The sequence below is a fragment of the Chionomys nivalis genome, chromosome 5 (genome assembly GCF_950005125.1).
Source record: "Chionomys nivalis chromosome 5, mChiNiv1.1, whole genome shotgun sequence".
NCBI lineage: Eukaryota > Metazoa > Chordata > Mammalia > Rodentia > Cricetidae > Chionomys > Chionomys nivalis.
Genome location: NC_080090.1, coordinates 20461587 through 20486752, shown reverse-complemented (window position 1 = coordinate 20486752; position 25166 = coordinate 20461587). Strand labels below are relative to the sequence as shown.

The following is a 25166-nucleotide window of genomic DNA, read 5'->3' as shown; positions in this document are numbered from 1 at the left end:
AAGGTGTATAAAGAATAAAAGAAATCATTTTCTAGAATTAAGAGCAGGTCTGGTGGTGGTGGTGCAGGCCTTTAATCCTGGAAGGAGGCTGAGGCAGGTAGATCTGAGTTCAAGGCCAGCCTGGTCTACAAAGTGTTTTCCAGGAAGCAAGGACAAAACATAGAAATTCTGTCTTGGAAAACCATTTAAAAAGGAGCTGGCATTGTTCTTCAGTTCTCAGTAGTCCTCATTGTCCATTATGTTCAGCGAGACCGGTTTTGTCCCATGCTTTTTCAGACCCCGGCCAGCTGGCCTTGGTGAGTTCCCGATAGAACATCCCCATTGCCTCAGTGTGTGGGTGCACCCCTCGCAGTCCTGAGTTCCTTGCTCCTGCTCACTCTCCTTCTGCTCCTCCTTTGGATCGTGAGACTTCAGTCCAGTGCTCCAATGTTGGTCTCTGTCTCTGTCTTCTTTCATCGCCTGATGAAGGTTAATATTCAGGGGGATGCTTATATGTTTTTCTTTGGGTTCACCTTCTTATTTAGCTTCTCTAGAATCACGAATTATAGTCTCAATGTCCTTTATTTATGGCTAGAAACCAAATATGAGTGAGTACATCCCATGTTCCTCTTTTTGGGTCTGGCTTACCTCACTCAGGATAGTGTTTTCTATTTCCGTCCATTTGTATGCAAAATTCAAGAAGTCATTGTTTTTTACTGCTGAGTAGTACTCTAATATGTATATATTCCATACTTTCTTCATCCATTCTTCCATTGAATGAGGACTACTGAGAACTGAAGAACAATGGCAATGGGTTCTTGATCCTATTGCACGTAATGGCTTTGTGGGAGCCCAGGTAGTTTGGATGCTCACCTTAATAGACCTGGATGGAGGTGGGTGGTCCTTGGACCTCCCACAGGGCAGAGAAACCTGCTTGCTCTTTGGGCTGAGGAGGAAGGAAGACTTGATTGGGGGAGGGGGAGGGAATGGGAGGTGGTGGCGGGGAAGAGGCAGAAATCTTTAATAATTAAATAAATTAATTAATAATAATAAAAAAAATAAAAAGGAGCTGGCTTTCATTGATATGGTATTTCAACAGTTCCATGTATTTTCTGGCCTTGGATCTTATCTCCATAACCTGTATCTTGGCATCCAGGTTTTCCGATTTGAATCAGGCTTGAGTGACTTTCTTTCTGACATTGATGACCTTAAAAAATAAGATGATGAGGTCAGATCAAGTGAAATTCAAATGGCTCCAAACACTCTCTACATTCATACTGACAAGTGCCTATGGGTCACATCCCATTTCTCACTGGTCTATCTCCTTAAATGACTCTCTGTCCTTAGGGGTCAACTTTCTTCCCTTCTTGGGACTATGAGAGCAGCTAATCACTCCTAAATACTTGAGCACAGCTGGAAAGTCCGGTTATGACACAGAGCTCCAGAGGACAGGAAAGAGCTGTCATTCCTTAGGTATAGACTGAGTTACAGAGTCTCATTGAACAGGCAGGTTGGGAGGAGGGAGAAAGGACTTTGCTGTTGCAGCTGCCATGGGGGAAGGTTTGAAACTTTGCCTGGTGGTGTGAGAACCATGGTGCTGTAAGAGAGTTTCTATGTGAACTAACATATGATTCCTTCTATTTCTTCTGTACACATGGTCATAGTGGCCTTTTTTAAAGTGTGAAATGAATCCCACACAATGTGTAAGTATGACAAAGATTGTGGATTTTAGCACATTGTGGTCTGATTATCCCAGGGCATCCTTGGGAACTTATGATTTCTGTTCATCATGCTCTGCAACAGACAGTATTTGAATATTATAGATGAAGACTCCAAGGTTCTTTGTGCTTTAGTCTTTGCTCAATTTGAAAAATCAAAGAGTCAGAATATGTACAAAATGAACTGGCTTTGTGGGAGCTTAGCCTGTTTTGATGCTCACCTTCCTGGGCCTGGATGGAAGTGGGAGGACCTTGGTCTTCCTGTAGGGCAGGGAATTTGGACTGCTCTTCAGTATCGAGAGGGAGGGGGAATGGACTGGGGGGAGGAGAAGAGGAGTGGGGATGGGGGAGGGGAGTGGGGGGAGGGGGCAATGTGTGGGAGGAGGGGAGGGAAATGGGAAACGGGGAGCAGTTGGAAATTTTAATTAAAAAAGAATAAAAAAAAATCTTAATTAACCTGAGTCCTCTCATATTATCTCTCTGTTTTGATAAAGGAGATACTTTTTTGTCATTTGGCTAAACATATAACAACTTTTGAATTTATTTTCTTTATTATGATTTAGAAATATTTACTTAAAAGATACTAGAAGGTATTTCATTATTAAATGTGAAAAGTTTAATTTTTATTCTCATGTTGGATTGTCTGTGTAATGCCAACAGTCAAGTACATGATATATATGTATTTATGAAATCATATATATGAATGATTCTTAATAATATTAAATTCCAGAGTACACACCTGCATGTAACTGTGTCTTACAGACTTCAGCTGCCATTTATCTTCACTTGAGGACAATTCAAAACAGACGAGTCGAAGTTTTTGGCCTGGCTCACACTTTATACTGGTCAGTCTTCCATAGACCACCACTTCCATTTTCCCTGTATCATCTTCAATTCCATAGTAAATGAAGGGATACCTCTCAGTTTTCTGAAAAGCAAGTTAACATTTATCTTTTAGAAAATGTGTCAAAGCTTGTCACCTCTTTGAGAAATAAAGAGTTTCAGCATAAACCTGTCCCTGCCAAGGCAAGAATGGCTCATAGGTTTAGAATCACAGGCACAAGAGCCAGTGAGATGGCTCAGTGGGTAAGGGGGCTTGCTGGCAAGCCTGATTACCTTGGCTCAATGAGCAGCTCTCATGGTAGAAAGAAAGAACTCATTTGTGGAGCTTCTCTCCTGACTTCCACACTACTTTAAAAGTTTTTGTGTTTCTTCCCATCCCTCACAGACAAAATAAATAATGAAAAAATGTTTTCGGGAATCAGAGAGTTTAAGATGTTTTAGTGACCAAATCTTTTCTTTGAACTCCCTCTTGAAGTCTTGGGGGACTAGTCTTAATGATTGGGTCATCACTACAGGCCTTGGAAGCCACTCTTATGTTTGACCTACTTGATGATTTCTTCTGCTGAGCGTTTTTAGGAAAAAATAAGTATATTTCTAAGTACTATGGTAACATATAAGAGTATCTGAGATTTCTTAAGGGACTATAAATGAAAATAAGAATAAACAGCAAGAACCGTTTAGTTACCATTGCAGGTTTCTTAGGTATCTGCAGGAGGCCTGAGAAGAAAGGCTACTTGTGGCCCATTGTCAGTCTGAGAAACACTACTATAGTCTTTTATTATTTTATTTATTTTAATTTTTATTGAAAATAAATTTATTTTCATGAAACCTAATCTGATCATAATTTTTCCTTCCCTACTCCTAGATTTTCCTTACTTCCCTACTTTTCCAACTCCACAGCTTCTTTCTCTCTTTCTTAAGAAAACAAATAGGTGAATAAAGAAGAAAATGAACAAGAGTGAAACCAAAAGAACACATTAACAGAAATAAGAAATAGGATGTGAAATAAATACACAGACATACAAATAGAAACTAGCATTCATACAGACATAAAGACTGATACACTCACTCGCCACACCCCCCCCCGACACACACACACGCAGACACTCACCTCCTTTTTAAATGGATCACATTTTCTCAGTGCACACATCGTTCACTCTACTCCTTCCTAACCTCTCATGGATTAAATCTACAGCTTTTAGTTCTGGCGTTTAAGTTCATGCCCCACTTAGTTTACTTATTAATTGTGTAACCAAATGCACCAGCACAGTCAAAAACAGGATAGATAAAAGTAAAAAGCCATGACTGATTCATAAACAATGAATTATGAAGTCATACACTTAACAAGCATACTAATGAGTTGGTACATTGGCACTTAAAAAAAATACTAGAAAAATCACAGATTTCCTTGAATTTCCTCACTTTTGTTGTGCCTAGTTATAAACTGTGAAATTAAACTAGACTGCTAACCTGTTCTTCCTTTCATTGTTTAAAACGTTAATCACCCTATGAAAAGATCTTAATACAATGTAAAGAATATTATAATGAGAACACATTAAAGAAATAATCGTGGCTTATTGGTCATGGCTTCAATCTGGAGCAGAGTAGTCTCTTGTTTTTATTCTCTTCATCTCAAACTGTACGTAGGCTATCAGTTTGGATGTTTTGACAACTGAGTTGCCAATAATATGGGCATGGAAGCTATCAAAGATATAGAATCTAACAGGAAAGTGTGCTATAAACTGAACAGTGTCTAGGAATAAGATGGATATAATTGATTGTCATAGCCAGGAAAATGCCTAAGTTATTGATGAATCAATTTCTAAAGATTTTTTTCATGGTTTTGCCTTGTGGAGAAGAATGATAAGAGCGTCCCCCAATCCCCAAATAAGGAAACCGTTCTCATATCTTTCTGACATGAAGAGCAGTTACTTCCTATGTTAAATAAGTTGAGCAAATTCCAGTGACAAGTTAAAACTTAAAATCCCAGACTGCAAAAGGAATTTCTCAAGTATCACAATTGCTTACCTCATATACCACAAACTCTCCATTCACATATGTCCCCTGTGCCTGTGAGAAAAGATCCCTAATTTTAGGAGTCGCATTAGCTCTTTGCCTCAGTGTTTTTGAGATATTCATTGTTCTGGTATTTTCTACATCAGACACACAGGAAGTTTCGTGTATTTCCAGAAAGCCATTTAAGCCAAAATAATTTGATATGGCAATAATCTTATTTGGAATAAACTTATTCCTTAGCACTGGGTCAAATATCTTCACTCTGAAGAATTCATTCTCAGTCGCCACTGTGGCATGGAACATCCTTTTGTCATCAATCAAATCATAAGTAAATGGTTCTGTTACTTTCAAAACCATCACTTCTTTGGGATCTCGATGGTAACCTTCTTCCTTAGCAGGTTCCTTGGGTATGTTTCCCCTCCTTGGTTTCTACATAAAACACACACAGGGTAAACATGTGTAATTCAGACAGATCATAAGGCACTATTCCACTGAGAACAGTGGAGAACATCTAAACAATGATTGCCATACTATAATCTAAAGAAAGGGAGAAATGGATATTTACCTAATTGTTACCTAGTGATTCCAGTTAATACGAATGTTACTTGGTAAATGAAGGGAATATACTTAGAGTTGTGGGGCTGAACTCAATGCCTCCAACGCTCTAGTCAAGTTTTCATTCTAGAAACATTTGGAAGAGTTTGATTACAAAACCTTGACTAAATATTAGAGCTTTCTTATAATAGGTATAGGTAGGCATCCTAGGAAGATACCCTCAAATATTGCTACTCAGAAAGGGTTCAGATTAGTAGCTCCTCTTTTTCTAATATAACAGGCATAGAGGAGAATCCTGGAACCAGAAAATGTTCATGAAGTCATTTTACTTTGATCAACTGCCTTCTCAGTATGCTACTCCATTTCTGAGCATCAGGAGAGCACTTTGAAATGGGGCAACACTGTAGAACTGAAGGAGGAAGTACGTGGACAGTCACCACCAACCTGGGTACCAGCGCAAGTAGGCAGCTATAACTAAAGCACTCTCTGACCCTTGACTTGGAAACATGCAGACTTCACTTTGTGGGTGATGGGGCTTAACTCTGATTACAAACTGATGTGTTCTAACATCAGGAAGTATACTTCCAATATAATTGCAGCAATGATTCACAATCTGAAAACAATACCTTGATAAAAGGTATAATGTGCAAAATTAAATAAGCATGTGACTCAGCATACTCTTTAAGAGTAGCCTGAAAAAGCATGGGATAAAACCGGACTCGCTGAACATAGCGGACAATGAGGACTGCTGAGAAGTCAAGAACAATGGCACTGGGTTTTGATCCTACTGCACCTACTGGCATTGTGGGAGCCTAGGCTGTTTGGATGCTCACCTTACTAGACCTGGAAGGAGGTGGGAGGTCCTTGGACTTCCCACAGGGCAGGGAACCCTGACTGCTCTTTGGGCTGATGAGGGAGGGGGAGTTGGTTGGGGGAGGGGGAGGGAAATGGGAGGCAGTGATGGGGAGTAGGCAGTATTCTTTAATAAATAAATAAATAAATAAATAAATAAATAAATAAATAAATAAATAAATAAATGAAAAGAGTAGGCATGATCAAGTGATCGCTGAGTCAGACATTTTCTTAATGGAGTAGAACATACAACGTATTCTAAAATTGAATGTAGGGAAGGATCAGTAATTATACACAATAAAAATAGTGATTATTTAAGTAAAAGATTATGTGTCCATATAGATTAATGAAGAAGTCTTGCAGGCTTGTGCTAATCTTTGTCATTATACTTTGAAAGTAGGAAGCCATTACCTTGCATGAACTGCTGCTTGTAGTTGCTGGAGACCCCAGAGGATCATGGAGAGCACTGATTGCTGTTGCTGGAGACCCCCTTGGAGCCAGGAGACTTTTGGATGCTGTTGGTGGAGACATATATAGACCCAGGAGACTTTCAGATATTGTTGCTGAAGGTACCTGAGGAGCCTGGACACCACTGGACTGAAATGGAGGCAAATGAGAGATCAGACGGATGCTAGAGTCTGATACTCTAGATGCTAGAAAATTCTGGCAGGGTTGTGCTGGAGAGCCCTGAGCCTTTTTTAAAGCGAGGCATGGAGGTGTTTGGGGAGTCTGAAGGCTGCTAGAAGCTGTTGTCAAGAGTTCCCGACAATTTTGGAGTTCACTGGCAGCTGAGGAGTTGCTGGTTTCTGACAATTCTGGAAGCTGCTGTTCTTCCTGGGAAATCTCTGTTTTAAAAGTCCTCTGGGTTTTGATACTCATCCTTTTCTGTTTCTAAAAGAAAATATGATTGAGATATTTTTAATACTGCTTAATGGTTTTTAGAAATAAGACCGAATACATCCTTTCACTTTCTCTTTTGAAAAGAGAACTTTCACACCTGTCAGCTGTCTCCTGGGTGAGGGAAGTACATTAGAACATAGTTAGTATTTCTAGCACCGAGATTCCATCCTTAGTGATCGATATTACAACTCCTCTTAAAAGTCAGGTATTGAAATTTCACTGGTCTGGGATGGAATACTAGCTCAAGTATCTCACAAAACTGTCCAAATATTACTTGGCCTTATTCAACTCTTAGTGTCATTTTATGGGAAAGGAAGCATGAGATAAAATTGGCCATTTCTATATTTTTCTTCATGTAGACTTTCTAAATCATCATATACTCAATTTTTATTGTACACACGGAATCCCCCCACCACACATATACAGTTTTTTTTTTCAGGTGATCTTATTGAAATTGTGTGACAAATATCCTAAAAAATGGACCACAAAGATAGATTTTGGTGGATCGGATGTATCTCAGTTGACAGAGTACTGGACTCACATGCGTGAAGCCCATCCAGACCCATTTAAACCCTTGTTTAGGTCTTTAAAATAGCCATAACTTTAGTTAAATCAAACTTCTACATATGTGAGAAGTACTTGTTCTTCAGGCAATCGATCTAGTTAGGGTCTTCATTATACTTATATAATCTTTAAATTACAAATTATAAAGATTTAAAAATTTTGCTTTAAGCCGGGCAGTGGTGGCGCACGCCTTTAATCCCAGCACTCGGGAGGCAGAGGCAGGCGGATCTCTGTGAGTTCGAGACCAGCCTGGTCTACAAGAGCTAGTTCCAGGACAGGCTCCAAAACCACAGAGAAACCCTGTCTCAAAAAAAATTTGCTTTAAAAGTGAAGGTAAGTTAATATGCAAATCCCTTTGAATAATTGCAATGGCCATTTCTAATGCAACTATTGCTATGAAGCTGATGCCATTCTATTTAAAATTACTACTGGCTGTACCCTATTTTCCAGGCTTGTGTACATTTTGAATTATATTGCTGTCATCATTTACAAACACCGTTAATTAGACATTCCTAAGGCGTTTCCATGCAAATACCAGGACTCTGCCATTTAAAAAGATTAAATGTTGGTCACATGGCATGTACAACACAATTGTATCATGCAATAAAATAAGGAGATTTGTATAAATTACAGTCAGGTTCTCAAAATACATGCCTGTCGAATATATATCTATCTATATATATATATATATATATATATATATTTAAGTACATGATTAGTAGACCAGATGAGGAGTTTTTCTAGGTTATGGTTGTAATTTTATTAAGAAGGCATCAAAATGGGAACAAGAATCCATTTCCTTTGATGAGGAATTGTTGGCGAATATTATTTTAAGGTGTGTGACTTTTTTTATGCTGTATTTGATTAACTGTGAAGCTGTGATTTTTTTCCTGTCTAAAATACCTGATGGTCCTTATAGAACTAAACAACCAATAGTGAGGCAGGAGCAAGGATAGACAGGGCTGGCAGGCAGAGATATAAACAGAAGGAGAATCTAGGAAGAGGAGGAGAACAGAGAACAAGGGGAGGGGGACATCAGGGGCCAGTCACCCAGCCAGCCACAGAGTAAGAGTGAAAGCAAGAATTACATGAGAGAAGGATAAAAGCCCAGAGGCAAAAAGTAGATAGGATGAGGTAAGAAAAGCTGGCAAGAAACCAAACTAGGGCCTGGCATTCATAACTAAAAATAAGCTTCTGTGTGTGCTTTATTTGGAAGCTGGATTGTGGGTTCCTCAAAAAGTCAAAAGAGTAAACCATCATAGAACAGAATTTAGTGTATGCTTTGGCGGGGTGGGAGCGGTCTGAAGCTGACTCTCAGCAAAAGTGATCATTACAGCTATATAGTGTTTGGTTAGGGAATGAACAGCGATAAAAGACTTCCAAGAATGGAAACAGCATGTATCAAAACACGTGCTGAAAAGAACACATAATGGTGAAAATAACCTTTGTGGTTGGGTCACCAGCAAAGGGAAAAGGGCTGAGAAGAAGGCAATGAAGATTAACACATTCCTATGTTTATCCCTGACTGTCTCTTCTAGACTTCCTTCTGAACCCTAAGCAGAAAGTTGGTCTACAACATTAGAAATCATTTCACAAATACTTATTTTTTTCAGTACCAAAAAGGCTGTGATACATGATTTGATAACATAATAAGTTATTTAATAATATGAGGAAAATCCCTGAAGTAGGGGATCAGTGAAATGTTTTTCCAAGGCTGTGGTGAACCCAGTGATATGCTCTGGGAAGGTGCAAGCACTGAGAATATAAAAGTGGTACCTTGTTGGAGGAACTGTTAGGTGGTATTGGTGGAGGCTTATGAGGAGTCTGGAGACAATGTTCATCTTTTTGTATGTTGCTTTCTGGAGCTTCTAGAAGCTGAGTCTGCTTCTGGGTAAGCTTCCTTTTCTTGCCACCTTCAGTTTCTGTGGGTGTTTTACTCTTTTTCTGAAAGAAAAATGTTTGTCTTTCTTTATTGATTTTCCTGTGTGTTGGAAATTGAACCCCAGGCTTTGTACATGCTAAGATGTGCTTTTCTATACAGTTTTATCCCCAGCCCTTAGGAATGTCATTAGTATTAAATAAAGCATATTTTTAAGACCATAAGAAAATTTGTTTTATTACTGGATTCTAATTATACACTTTTTTTGTCATTGTGCATACCTCAGTCTTAACAGATAGATTGTATAGTATGGTGGTTTGAATAAGAATTGCCCCATAGACTCATAGATTTGAATGCTTGGTCATGAGGGAGTGTTAGTATTATGAGGTGTGACCTTTTTGGAGTAAGTGTGTTTTGTTGGAGGAAGTGTGTCACTGAGGGGTGGGAATTGATGCTTCAGACGGTCAAGTCAGTCCCAGCCTCACTCTCTGTTACTGTTGCCTGTGAAGATGTAGAACTCTCAGTTACCTCTCCAGCACAATGTCTGCCTGCATGCTGCCATGCTTCCAATTATTATATTAATAATATAATATAATAATAATAACACTCTGGATGTAAGCAAGCCCCAATTGAATGTGTTCTTTTATAAGAGTTGCTGTAGTCATTTTGTGAGATGTTGTGAGTCATTTTGTCACTATATCTCTTCAGAGTAATGAAAACCCTAGCTAAGACATATTGAATTGTGTCATAGAGGAGTAGAAAAATTACATTTACCTCGCCATATTCATCCCTGTGGAGGCAGAAGAGTATTAGATATAGAATTTTAAAGTCCATATTATGTTTAATCTTTTTAAAAACCTCGTCCCAAAGCAACTGCTATTTCAGTAAATGGTCTTTAAAGAGTCATGTAGTGATTTTTTTGGTTGATATTGGGGGGTTATACTGAACATTGAACACATGATAAACTCGGCACAGAATGAGGGACAGGCCTCTATGAATTTGTTGACTTGGAGTTCTGTTTTAACAGAGCCTTGGACTAGATAGAGTACTACATCTCTCATAAGAATTAAGAAGGGAAAAACCTAAAAAGAAAAAACTTTTTGGTGGGAAGTTAGCTACCTTACCTTTGAAGAGGGCTTATTCTTGTTTGATTCATTATCAGTGGAAAGAGATTGGGAACTACTGGGTTCCTCTTGCTTCCTGCAGTTTTTCCTTTTCCTTTATTTGGCTTTTTAACTACAGCGATGAAGAAAACACAATAAATCCAGAGAAATGGTTAATATGGCTGAAGCTCATTCAGAATTATTTGTCTTTCTTTTTTAAAAAATGAAATTGGTAATTTATTCCATTTCATTAATGATTTTACAGAAAGACAATTTCATGCTGTTTTTAAGAAAACCTCTCTGGTTCATGTTTACCAATAAAGATTCAGAAGCTAGATGTAAAAGCCTGCTAGCTCACAGAGGCAGAGAAAGCACCCAGCTGACCTTCCTGTTCCACTGATGTACCATAAACTCCTTTTCCTTCATTGTCTCAAACCAAAACCTCTCAACCTGAATGTCCCTCACGTCTGCTTCCTGTGCTTCTTTCTATCCATTTCTATTCATTTTCCTGACTTCCTCCCACTCTCTATGGTTGTTTTCTTAGTAACCCTATGTTCACTTCCTGTCAACTGGTTGCTTGCTCCATCTCTTGGCATGTGGTTGAATTTGTTTTAACCTGTTTACAGTATTCAATCAGAAAGCTCTTGGATTAAGGGTATGTGCTAGGGCTGAGCCACACCAAACCTGGAAACAGTTTTCTTTTACAGTAAATAATGCAATCTCAGGGTGGAAAGTGCAATAAAATATTATGCAACAATTTCAAGAACTATTTAGTCTCCTCTTGTGTCTTTGTGTTTATTTTCTTCTGCTGCAGAGGCTCTACCTGACCAGAAAGTCACCAGTGATAACAAATCAGATGCAGGCACTACCTCAGGGGATTCTTTACTCATCTCAGGCATAGTGGACTCAGCTTCTCCATTCTAGGAACTTCTTTTTATATCAGTACAAGCCTATGCCAACAATCTTATCCCACAAACTGATTTTATAAACCTGATACTTTTATCATAATAGCATTAGGTTACTTTTAAGGAGGATAATTCCAAATCACAGAAAACACGAAAGAATTATGATTTGATATTTGATGTAAATACATAGTAACATTGTATTTTGACTTTTATACTGGGGATATATCTTTCTATGCAACTCAGGGTATTCTCAATCTGGAGATCTCCTTGACTGAGATTCCTTGTGCTAAATTCTCAGGTTAGAGTTGTGTACCAGTATATTCAATATTGTTTAAAGTATTAAATTTGTGCTATTTAAATGCTTTAAATGATTTTTAAAAAATTTTACTTTATCATTTTCTAGTTTTTCCAACATGTTGAGTGTTGAGCCTCATGAGGCCTGGGTGTGAGAACCAGTGTAATTTCCTGAGCCTAACTTGAATTGGCATGAGGCCTAGTGTAACTTCCTGAGCATAGCTAGAGTTTGGAGACATGTCTCTGACTGCCTGACCTAGTCCCGCCTCCGATAGCTACCACAAATGTGGTAGAATTTGGACCTTTATTTCTATCTTTGCCTTGACCCATCTCAGGCTTCTCCACCCCCATCACAACCCTATATAAGTCCCTGCTTGATACCAATAAATGAGTTTCTGCTTGACAGCCTCCCTACTCAGTGGGTGTGTTTTCCCCCCCACACCACTCCCATGCCCAGGGGGGAGGGTGGCTGAGTTGTGACACTCATCATCCCTGGTCAGCTCCAGGGAGAGTCCAGTGGGTCTGCCTCTGCCCTGCTCTTTCTTCCAGAGAACTCAGCAGTTGGGTATTGTAATCTATCACAACAACTGCATTTTATTTTATTTACCTCCAAAGCAAAAGATGTCTACCAGAAAAATATTGTTTGTTTCCAAGAAGGATTTTTTGAAATCCTCATCTAACTGACATCTGAAACACTTCAACCCCTATAATTTCTACGACACACAATGGGAAAGGGACATATCAGCTCTGATCACTGCAGGGAGCTAGATATTTGGAAAGGGTCGGGAAGGGATGGGGGGGATCCCCTTGTTACCTTTTGCTCTCTCTTTTTTAAGATTTTCAACAAGACCTCTAAGATCACTAATTTCATGACAAATTTCTATCAGTTTGTTGAGTCCAGCATCTTTTGGGAATGTTTCCTCCATCTTGTCAGCAATCTGAATTTTGTCATAATCCTTTTGCATATTTTCAGACAGGTGTAGTTCTTTTTTTAGTAAGGACTTAATTGTCCTAAAGTGGTAGTCTTCCATACGCTCTAATCCTTTTAGAAGAACAATTTTCTTGTACTCACTCATTATCTCTAATATTATGAACAATCCTAAAAGATAAAAATGGACATATGATTACTCACATATACAGACAATTCCAAAACCAGGATTTTCCTATATTAGTGAATGACCCCAATTGATAATGTCTATAATTTTGCATGTGAGAGACAAACAGAGTTACATACAACTGTGTCACTGTCCAAAATGGATGTAGAACTCCTGTATTAATAAACAGGTCTAGGAAATTCTTCCCCAGTAGCCATGTTAGGTGACTTAGGCCAGTAGCAGTTGTGGGGGAAGAAAAGTGTTGGAATCAGTCATTGCTGCAGTTTCTAGAGTCTGGGCTATGAGTGTTAAAATCCTGAGTCCTTTTTCTATTCTTATTTAGTGCTTCATTCCTGAATATCAGCCTGTGCATATCTGAATTTTCCCAATCTAAAGTGACCTATATGCAAACGGACTGCATCCAACTCATCCTGGATAAACAATGCCTGAAGTAACATGGCCCATGTGAGCCACTGACCCTTGTCCACTAAGGCTTTAGCCAAAACACTCCTTGGGAGCATCCTTTCTCTCCTGAGCTTAGATTTTGTGCTCTATGGGTCCTTTGTGTTCATATTACTGTCAATCTCCCAAACATTTACATGTTTTTCAGAGCAGCATTCTAGAATTTATTGGATGGATTTACATTAGTGGTTTCTTGATTTATCCTTTCAGACTTGACTTAGTGATACGTACTTGTTCATAGACACAGTTTTCTAACGACAGGTCATACTTAAATCTTTCCAGGGCCTTTAATAGTTTCATAATTTATTAAAAAGTTCCTGTCTCCTAAAATATATAGGAAACACTTGAATAATCTGCAATCTTCCATTTATGTTTATTTTTATTACTGAGACCATGCGTTTCAAAATATACAAAACATGTTCCTATTGTCAAGGTTTATGATGTGTCAAATTTTTTCTTCATTGTTTGGAAAGGTATTCTCACTTTTTTTTCTATATAATTTTCATAAACTTTGAAAACTTAAGAGTGAAATGGGGTGGTTGATGGGAGGCTAGGGTAGTAGAAGGACTAGACAAAGGAGTAAGTAACCCTAATTATATTTCTAAAAACTGAGATGGAAATGTATCACTGTAGAAACTTCCTAATACATATTTATATGTATATATACATATATATATATATTCTATCTATCTATCAAGAATTTACATGAATTTACTCTATAATGAGGCAACAATGTTACTACAGGTTAACAAAATACCTTGTGCTAGGAATGAATGGATTTGTTCTCTTGAAATTACTGGCCAGTCATTTCTCATAGACACCCAATATACAGACTATGAACATGTTCTTAGTTACATGTCAAAACTTTGTGGTAAGAATCTATTACAGAAGACACCACATTATTGAGTCACAAAACGTGGGGAAATCAAGTTGGTACTCATCTGGAAGCTTTTGTCCCTACTGGCTAGATTTTCTAATTCTGGAAGGTACTATGCACAATACTGGAGGAAGAAAATAAAATAAAAAAAAAAAACAAAAAACACTTATTCAGCTGCGGATCTTTGGGGGAAACAATAGCAACCAGTCTAGAAATACATGCTCACTGGTGCAATAGTGACATAAATGTGGCATTAACCATCCATTTGGTGATTTGATCTAAGGCATGTATGAGTGGAAATTTCTACCATTACTGAGACAAAAACCCTGTGACTAGATGACTCAGACTCACTAGTTGAGAACCTACTAATTTTACGCTCCTAAATAGGAGTATATAAATTTACTATTATATCCACGGGTCTTTCAACACTCATCAGATAAATTTGTAAAGAAAAAAATAGCAAAAATTGGAAAATTAGAAGTAACTAAAAATTTGCTTTCTGGAAATTTCCCAACAGGTTGAATGTCTTCTTTATAGCTCATCCACAGTTTATGTAGTTCCTTGAGAACCTTCAGAGAATGCAAAGAGTCCAATAATTCAATTTATATTATTTTAGTTTAGGAATCATGCCTGTATGGACCTTTCTATAACTGGATTTTAATTTCTAGGCCTGTTAATTGCTTCTTTTTTTTTTTTTTTTTTTTTTTTTTTTTTTTTGGTTTTTTGAGACAGGGTTTCTCTGTAGCTTTGGAGCCTGTCCTGGAACTAGCTCTTGTAGACCAGGCTGGCCTCGAACTCACAGAGATCCGCCTGCCTCTGCCTCCCAAGTGCTGGGATTAAAGGTGTGGGGCACCACCGCCCGGCCTTCTTTTTTTTTAGAAAAATTGAACATCAATCATGCTCAATGAAACTCAAAAATAAACAGAATGTTCACACAAGGACACAAGAGAGGGAAAATGTAGAGTATGAAGAAAAAGACATACTCTGTAAGCTCTAAGACATTAAAAAACAGATCATCTACATATCCGAGGAGGAGATGAAAACAGGTTCTCAACAGTAAAGCCCCCTTCTTCAGAGCAGCATTCTAATTTTCATACAATACTGATCTCCAGACCCCAGAGAATTTTACAATAGAAAGATTTTGTTTGGGTTGGTACTTGTGAAAACACAACTGTTTCCAACACAACTTGATATGTGATGACAGAGACAATGTATAATTTTTGTGAGTTCCACTTATTTGAGAACATAAAATTTGTTTTGTTATTGAAGTCATATTGCTTTTGAATTTAGAAAATTACCCCAACTTCAATAGAATTTCCAGAATTACACAATTTAGTACATGTGTGTCAATGCCAATCTATGCCCACCAGATTCTGGATATCAATATTTTCAGCCTCACTGCTTAAAAGCTAAACACTTTAAATATCCAGTCTCTTTAAAGCACCAAAATTCTCTTCCAAATTTCAAAGCCTCTCTAAAATATCCAATCTCTCTCCAAAACACCCAGTCTCTCTCTAAAACACCCAGAGTCTTTCTAAAATACCCAATATCTCTCTAAAATAACAAAAGTCTCTCAAAAAATATACAAAGTCTCCCTAAAATTCCGAAGTCTTTAAAAATTTAAAGTATCTCAACTGTGAACTCTTACAAAATAAAAAACAAGTTGCCTACTTTCTATTCCAAGAGGGGATAACCAGGTCATAATTACATTGAAATCAAAGCAGAACCAAAATTCAACAGTGTAAAAGATTCTCTGGTTTCCAAAGGGCCTTGGCAGCTTCATTTCTCTTGCTTTTTCATCCAAACACACACAGTGTTTCTCCTATGCTTAGGACACCTCTCTCTCTACACCTGCTGCTATTCTGGTGGTCATCCCACATTACTGGCAACTCAAAATACTGGGGTCCTCATTGCACCTGGGTTCTATCTTCATCAATGACCTTTCGTGACCTTTCACAGTGGCAAGCCTCAGCTATTGCCTATGGTCCCTTCATGCCTCCAAAACCAGTACCACCTGGATGAGTCTTTCACATTACAGAGTTGAGTTGTCAGCATAAGGTGCAGCATTGTCTTACTCTGGACCACAATTTAAATTCTGTGTACTGAGGGTGAGAAGACACTTCCCAGAGTACTCCTCAATAATGCTGATGTCTTCTTAATCACAGCCAATTCTTCAGTCCCAGCTGACCACAATCACAGAGTTGTAATTCAAAAAATTTAGATACTTCAGTAGATTCTTTAGGGTACTCTCAACCTTCTCTCTGAAGTTTCCAAGCCAGGCCTCCATCATCTGCACTTCCCTCCAGATTATCTTGTAAATTTCCACAATAATTCATTAATCTCTAAATATTCAGTAGCTGTTATGTCCCAAAGTTATGATGTTCTTTCAAATCCTTCCTAAAACAGTCAGTCGTGTCTTAATAATATCCCACTAACCCAGTACCGATTTCTCTCTTAGTTACAAGTTCTATAGCTGTGATTAAACACCATGACCAAAACCAAGCTGGGAAGAAAAGGGTTCATATCATCTTATATTTCCACATAGCAGTACTTATGGAAGGAAATCAGAGCAGGAACTCAAGGCTGAAACCTGGAGGCAGGAAGTGAAGCAGAAGCCATGAGAAACACTGATTACTTGCTTGATCCTCATGGCTTGCTCTGCACTCAGGACCACCTGCACAAGAGTGGCACTGCCCCTAAAGGGTTACACACTCACATCAATCACTAATCAAGGATATGCCCTTGACTTTCCTACAGGCAATTTTGAAAGAAGCATTCTATCAACTCAGGTATCTTATCTCAGAAAAATTTATCTTGTGGCAAGTGGACAAAAATAACCAGAACATACCCTTAGAAAAAGACAATACTTTAAATGATTGATTTGTGTGCCAAAAACAGTATATGGCATTTCTTAGAACGTTGTGTCTCTTTATAGAACCATAATAAGTAGCAGCATAAAGTATGTTTTGTTCCAAATGTAAATAAAATAACATATATCCTCTTCATGTGTATGTGAGAGAGGATACTCATCTGCAAATCTGAGAAAACCTAGAATATTTTGATAAACACAGCAGTAGTTTTTCAGTTACTAAATTAACAAGGTATAAACATCTGCAAAATTTTAGAATGTTTGAGAAAAATGAATGATACATCAAGAGAGATAACCTTACATACATACATGTCTGAAATCAACTTCTAAAATACTGTTCAAGTACACATTAACTCTAAGATATACATAGTAAACTTTTAAAATATTCTAAAAGTAGACTATAGAGATATATTTCTATTTTACTCTTCTTTAGCCCCCAACTTTTTAAACCTGAAAACAAAAAACAAATTCAAACAGTATAAATAAAACAAATAAATTTCAAGATGACAGAAACTAACTCACTGTGATTGAGATACTGCTGATTTGAAAGAAAATAATAAGTATGTTCAAGAATAAATAACAAAAGATGTACTTGAATAACTATGAATCTGAGAATTTTTGTACTATATGAGTCCATTGTTTCTCATGCTATAAAATATTGCAATACTAGAACACAGTCCTGGTATATTTTCACTAAATACTATTTCACAGAAATTCTTTGATGTTACTAGATTATCATTTATCTAGTCAGTCACCACATCCAACAAGTTACTTGTCACTCTCCAGCGAAGACAATTAAATCCTTCTCATTTTTCATTTGCTCATATTTACACTTGTGTACCATAATCAAAATGCATTTGTGTTGGCTCTGGTCCCAGTAAAGGTGGAATAAATATGTCTGTTGTTTTCCCTAGTAAAGCATCAGAACCCAGTGGCTATGAATTCAATGCACCAGGAGCAGCTGGCACCAGTCCTGCTGTCTCCATTCTTCTCTGAAGGAACAGTGCTGATTTCCCCCATGACTTTGTGGGTTCTGCAGAGGTCTCAACTCTACATAGCAGGGGAATGACTCACCTTCTTGGAAATTTTTTTCAGCAGTGTTCAGATCCTAGTTTATCTGCAAGGCAAGAAGCAGAGATGGTTTCATGTCAATGAAAAGATAGATGATTTGTAGGCTGGTTTTTTTTGCTTCATGTTTAAAAACCACTTATGAGTGGCTAAATGTAATAATTGTCTTGCTGGGTCCGGGTTACCTCACTCAAAATGATGTTTTCTAGTTCCAGCCATTTGCCTGCAAAATTCAAGATGTCGTTATTTTTTCTGCTGTGTAGTACTCCATTGTGTAAATGTAACACATTTTCCTTATCCGTTCTTCAGGCGAGGGGCATTTAGATTGTTTCTAGGTTCTGGCTATGACAATCAATGCTGCTATGAACATAGCTGAGCACATGTCCTTGTGGCACGATTGAGCATCCTTTGGATATATACCCAAAAGTGCTATTACTGGGTCTTGAGGAAGGTTGCTTCCTAATTTTCTGAGAAATTGCCACACTGGCATCCAAAGGGGGCTGTACCAGCTTGCATTCCCACCAGCAATGCAGGAGTATTTTCTTTATCCCACAACTTAGACAACAATGAGGACCCTAAGAGAGGCATACATAAATCTAATCTACATGGGAAGTAGAAAAAGATAAGATCTCATGAGTAAGTTAGGAGCATAGGGACCTTGGGAGAGGGTTGCAGGGGAGGGGTTAGGCAGGAAAGGAGAACAGAGAAAAATGTAGAGCTCAATAAAATTTAAAAACGATAAATCAATAAATCTCTCAGAGACTAGACAGGATTGTTGCAATCCCTGAACTGCCAAGAACAGAAAGTAGTCTAAAAGATGAGAAGAACGACACTGGTCAGAATGGTTTCGCTTTACTTCAAGTTGCACAGCCTTGCATGTCTTGCACTGTGCTCTCCTTAGGGAATGGATGGCTGCAAAAGTGAAGATGCCTCCCACTACTCTTATCTTTTGGTGTTCCTAGCTAGTGAGATTGAAGGGTTTCCAACTTGAATATACATCCCTACAACGAAAAACAAATCTCTGCTGGGCTCCGTTATTTTTCTTACATGTCTTCATAGGTTGAATGTTCCAACCTTTAACTTTCATGTCCAGCAGACTTATCTTGGGTCACTGAGAAAAACATTCCTTTGAATAAAGGTAATTTCTAAGAGAAAAAGTGTGAGCCACCCAGACACTTCCTCTATTTCTCTAAAGGTGGGGGTGGCAGCAGGAGAATTCGGCAGGTTCTATTGCCACAAAGAACTGAATCTGTTTCCTAGATAGAGGAACATCTTTGATGTAGGTATTTTTGGTTTAAGCACTTATTAAAGCATTTCCTTATCTTTCACTAGTTTCTAAACCAGAAGATTGTTTAAGCAGGATGTTGCACATTTAGCCTTCAGTAAATTGGTGTAGGAGGGTCTTCTTTCTATGTGTTGCTTTCATTGGTCAAATAAAGAAACTGCCTTGGCTTTTTGATAGGGCAGAATTTAGAGAGGCGGAGTAGACTGCACAGAATGCTGGGAGAAAGAAAGCAAAGTCAGGCAGATACCATGGCTCTCCTCTCCGAGAAGGACAGACGCTGGTTAGACTCATCCCGGTAAGTCACAGTCAAGTGGCGATACAGATTATTAGAAATGGGTTAATCAAGATGTAGGAGTTAGCTAGTAAAAGGCTAGAACTAATGGACCAGGCAGTGTTTAAATGAATACAATTTGTGTGTTGTTATTTAGAGTTATAATCTAGCCAGGCAGCTGTGAGCTAGGTTGCAGGAAGTGGCCCACCACTCCCTTTTATTACAGTAAATTGAAAATAATTTGACATTGGCTGTTGCTGCTCTATGTTCTATAGTGAAGCTGCTCCTCTTTAGATGACCAAGTTAATACATTCATAATGTTTCTGCCTTATTTATGGATAAAGATAATAGATAATGGGCCTATTTAATGACAACATGGAAAGTTAAAAAAATGGGAAGTTCTAAACTTATAGTCAGACCAAAGATCTTAAATAACCTTGCCCTACTGTGGTATTCTGTTGAAGAAAGTAGGGAGTCTCTGCTGTGTTGCAGTTTTGAGATTGTTTTGAGGTGTGGGAGCCTCCGAATACATTGAACTACAGAATTTTGATTTTCATCACTGGATTTTGGTTTTGTTTGTATCTTATTGTTCCTATGCCCAGATTCTTCCCTTGGACGAAGAAAGTATTTCCCTCACTTTTTGTTTTACAGCAGTTTATAATTACATTTAGGATACCTCAGGATTTTAAAGAGAGTTTGGATTTCTCTGAAGTGTTGAAAAATTTAAAGAATGTGGGATTTTAAAACACTGTACTGTGTTTTATACTGTACTGGGTGGGAGACCTGATGAACAATGAAAGAAAACTATAATTTATAAATGATGCTTTCAAGCGAAAGGGAAAAAAATGAAGTGGTGCAAAGGTGGGCAAAGTGGCATGTTGGAACAGTAGGGTTAAGTGTGGTTGGAGAGTGTGGGGGCAGAATAATGGAGGGGATATGTAATTAGAATAGCTAATTCTAAAGACCTTTCAAAAATTATATGGAAACTAATACTGTATATGTTTCATAAAATAAATGTGTACCTATATAAAAAAGGTTTAAATGTAATTATGCTCCATTTAATGAATTACGGTGATCCTATTAGAAACCAGTAGCCAACAAAAAAGAATTCTAGTGTCAGGAATAGTTTACTTTGGAATTGTTGATTGGTGAGGTCCCATAATACCATCCGAAAACACACACACACACACACATCCATTCACCAACACACATTCTACAAGCTATTGCCAGTGCTTTTGGTTTCCTTCCAGAACTTGAGAGAGACTTCGCATACTTGAACTTGGGACAGCAGCTGGTACTGACCTGACCTTGAAGCTCCATTCCCACTGGCTAGCTCTACAGTGCTGGAAGATGCTGGGCATGCTACCAGCAGAGAAAAGTCATCTCTAGTCTTTTCCTTATTCTCAGGAAAACTTTAAGAAGACGAGAAGAAAAAAAAATTTAAGAGACAGAGGTTTTGAATGACTGCAGGGACACAGTGTAAACATAGTTGGCAGGCAGGAACTTGTGAATTCAGAGTGGTTGTAGCAGCATCCTAAAGTCTGTGGAGGTTTAAGACAGGAAAAATCCTAGAATGAAATGAGAGGGGGTCGTCACAAAGCCCCTTAACCTTCTAAGGAGTTTTTGGCACTTGATAGTTTTTGGGAGAGGGAGATTCATTCTTGTTAAAGGGACGCCCCAAAAGTGAGTTGAGCACAAACTGTACCTGATGGGTTTTAAAGATAAAGAGAGATACGAAGTTGGATATGTAGAAAAGGGAGTATGTATCTGGAAGGAGTTGTGGGAGGAAATAAATATGAGCAAAATCCACTGTAGGACTCTCTCAAAGAACTAACAAAAGTGAGAAATCAAAAAAAAAAAAAATGTAGCCAGGTGGTGGTCTAGCACACTGCCCTTTCAGCCCTCAGGAGGCAGAGGTAGTCAGATCTCAAGGTAAGTTTAAGGACAGCCTAGTCTACAAGAGCTAGCTCTAGGACAGCTAGGGCTGTTACACAGATAAACCCTGTCTGGAAAAAAAAAAAAGAAAAGAAAGAAAGAAAGAAGAAAAGAAAAAGAAAATATTTCTTTCTTAATGAAAACTGCAAACTTGATGATTAGGCACACATATACGTAGAAATAAATATCTGATTAAAATTAAGATGAAAGAGGAAGTACATAACATGGTTGGGGGACAGATGAAAGAGGACGTACAGTTTGTTGATGTAAGATAGAGACATCCTACAGTGAAATGACCTTAGCAGAAGCAGAACAGAAACCTGCTGTTTACTAGCCCATGACGAAAGATCTGATCAGTCCAACGACAACTTCTTTGAAATGTTATTTAAGAAATGTACCCCTATGTTGTTTTAAAACATTCCTTAACAATGGAAAAATAAAGAAATAATTAGAAACTAAAAACAACTCTGATTATCTTATATTGGTGAAGATTTAAAAGAAATGAAGGTAAAACTTTTATCAAATACCGAGGTATGATTAAACCTCCCCATCCTAGAAAGATATAACAGTTTTAATTATGGATTTGTCTACTAATAATTGTGCATGTACTATCTTATTATTATATTCCTTCACATCTCTATGAAAACATGAAATATTTTGACATAAGTATACTTATCAACACACATACATGCATCATATACATTCAATGTCTCTGAGAGCACACATACCTGTGAATTGGAAAAAATCTCAAAAGGAGATCCCACAGTTTTGTGGCCAATATAACAGTGTGTCAATAACTGAATGACTAAGTGGAAACATCTGCAAAAATCCAGAAGATTTAAACAACTGCTAAACTCAGAAATATGGGTTTAATATGGGTACAACTCTCAAATCGACATTTAAATTATGAAATTCAGGAACATATGTAGTGCTATGTGAGAGGACACAGAAAGTGTTTAAAATATTTTAAAAGTAGACAATAGAAATATATTTCTATTTAGCTGTCTTTTATATCCCTTATATCTTATGACAAAAAACGCAAACTAATAAAATTTAACCAACCAAAAAGAACAACTTTTATGATGACAGAAAATTTCTCCCAGTGACTAAATAATATTTTTACTTCCCTGTGTGAAGGGACAAGTATTAAATATGCTTATTAAAACAGGATGTATTTAAATAGCTGGGTTTAGGAACCTTAAAAATTTTTACTACATATGTCCACTGACTCTCATCTTGTTTATTATTAAGATATTACTAGATAACACGGACCCATGTGCAGAAGCATTTTCATTCAATTTTATTTCATGGTAATTCTTCATGTCATTCCCCTGTCCTTTCCTCAGACATGCGCCACGGCCACCAGGTTTCTGCTAACTCTCCAGCCCAGATAGCTAAAGCCTTCTTCTACTTTTCTATTTATTTATACTTACACTTAGAAAGTTTATTTTACAGTCTGCAGTAATCAAAACACATCTTTTCTTGCCTCAAACCCCAGAGATGGAGGAACAAACATGTCTGCCATCTTTTTGCCTGAAGCATTATAACCTAGCTGCAGGGTTTCCCTGCCCTTAAAGCAGCTAGAGCCATATCTGCCCCCCCACCCCCACCCACCCCCATCCCCACCCACCCCCCACCCCCGCACTGGAAGAAGCCACAGTGATCCCCTGCCTTCTTGTTGGTTTCACAGAGCTACTCCTTATATTCAAGAGTAGAACTTACCTCCCGGAAGTTTCTCAGTAATGTCCAGATTGTCGATCCTCAACGAGGCAGGAAATAGGGCTTGTCTATTTTGTGTAGGAAGATAAATCTCTCAAAAAGTACACAGCAGGGAGTTGGAATCTCATTAAACGCTGAGAAAATGTAGTATCTACAAAATAACAAGGAAACTGGTTATAAAGTGAGTTCCTAATTTGACCAGTGCTAGATGTCTGACCTCGTGCTGTTTCCCTGGGGAGAGTTGTGATGAAATAGGACTCCTCCCAGCAGTGTTCATAGCTTTCGATTTCCCCAGCTTCTCAACTAGAGCTGCTTGTTTCCTGTAACTAGTGCAGTGTCCAGGAAGACAAAGAAAAAAAAAAAAAAAAAAAAAGACTAATAAAAGAGCTACTCCTTACTCAATTATTTTTCTTACAAATAAAAGTAGGCACAAATCCCAACAGTAAGCCTACCTCTCCAACAGATTTACACGTTGATCACTGGGAATCTTACACTCATTTGAAAATGAAATCACTAAGAGATGAAAGTGAGTCATACAGCCTTCTCACCCTTTTTTCCTGTTTAGGATGGAAGCAGTCAGAAACTTGCCAGATTCTGTTGTTCCCCAAACCTGGCTGCTTGTTTCCTGGGTAGGGAAAGATCTGTGTTGAATCACCTTTGATTTTTAAGCACTTTCCAAAGCATTCATTAATTTATTGACAGTTCCCAGACCATAGCTTTCCAGAGCATAATTTTACAAGAAACATGCAACTCCAAATTCGGCTAAATAGAAAGTAATTTGCCATTAACTGCTGTCTTTGTTATTGCTAAGCTGTCTTCTTTCAATGATTAAGATAATGAGCCTTTAGGCATCCTTAATGGGAAAACACAGCAGATCATGAGTTTATCTATATAAGACTGAGCTGAACTCTCTATATAGCTTTGACAATACCAAGCCTTGAAAACTTACAGAAATGTTCTGAACTTCTGGTAGCTTCAGAGCCTAAAACCATGGTTGTCTGGCTGATTTTTCCTATTAAGGATAGTGGATGGTGTCTGTACTATTGCTTTACCAAGGCATGGAACAAATGACACCAACCAGTGGAGACTAGTTTGAGAGCTTTAAAGGTAATCCACAAGCAGGGTAATGCCATGGATTATGGTAATAACAATGGTTACCAAGGCTGACACCATCACCTGGAAGTGTCTATTGATTTGCCCAGATAGAAAACATGAATATGTGTTTTCCAACTGCAGGTGTTTGGCAGCTCTTGTATCTCCCTGTATGGTGTGGAAAGTCCTTCTATATATGGACTATATATATATGTGTGTTGCTTTTATTGGTTAATGAATAAAGCTGTTTTGGCCAGTGGCTTAGCAGAATAGAGTAAGGCAGAATTCCAAGCAGAGATAGAGGAGAAAATAAGCAGAGCCAGTGAGAAACCAGGAAACCACTGCAGGAGACAGACTCAGGATAAGCTTTGTAGCTGCCACAGGAGACAAACGCCTCTTCTGGAGCCTGCTGAAACTTCGCCCGTAGGTTATGACCTGGTGGTGAGGCAGATTAATGGAGATGGGTTAGTTTAGGATATAAGAGCTAGCTAGAAAAGTGCTTAAGCTATTGGTCAAACAGTATGGCAAATAATACAGTTTCTGTGTGATTATTTTGGGTCTAAGCACCTGGGAATGATGAGTGGCCTCTGACAACATCTATATTTGACAATCCATGAGATTGGGGTGCCTTTCATCTTCTGATATCTTCTTCAAGTTCTTTCATTGTTTTAAAATTTCATTGTGCAAATCCTTCCCTTTTTTGGTTTGTAATTTTAGGCTGTTTTGAGTATGACTGTTTCCTTGATTTTGTTCTTGATATGCTTGTCTTTTAAATAGCAAATCTACTATTTTTAAGTGTTATACTTGTATATTTATATTTGTTCAAAGTGTTTATGAGCTGTAGGAGATTTCTGGTGAGGCCTTCAGAGTCTTTTATATAGAGTAC

At 38.0% G+C, this 25166-nt stretch overlaps 1 protein-coding gene across 1 annotated transcript; it reads right to left on the bottom strand.

The window, feature by feature from the left end:
* Positions 1–1044: 1044 nt before the first annotated feature.
* Positions 1045–23692, bottom strand: LOC130874718 (gamma-interferon-inducible protein 16-like). Its single transcript, XM_057770160.1, is given in 11 exon segments — positions 1045–1186; positions 2437–2625; positions 4569–4985; positions 6375–6854; positions 9204–9371; positions 10431–10504; positions 10507–10542; positions 12423–12707; positions 17985–18027; positions 23192–23339; positions 23641–23692. Coding segments are annotated over 8 exon segments (1662 nt in total). The 5' UTR covers positions 12685–12707; positions 17985–18027; positions 23192–23339; positions 23641–23692; the 3' UTR covers positions 1045–1150.
* Positions 23693–25166: the final 1474 nt, after the last annotated feature.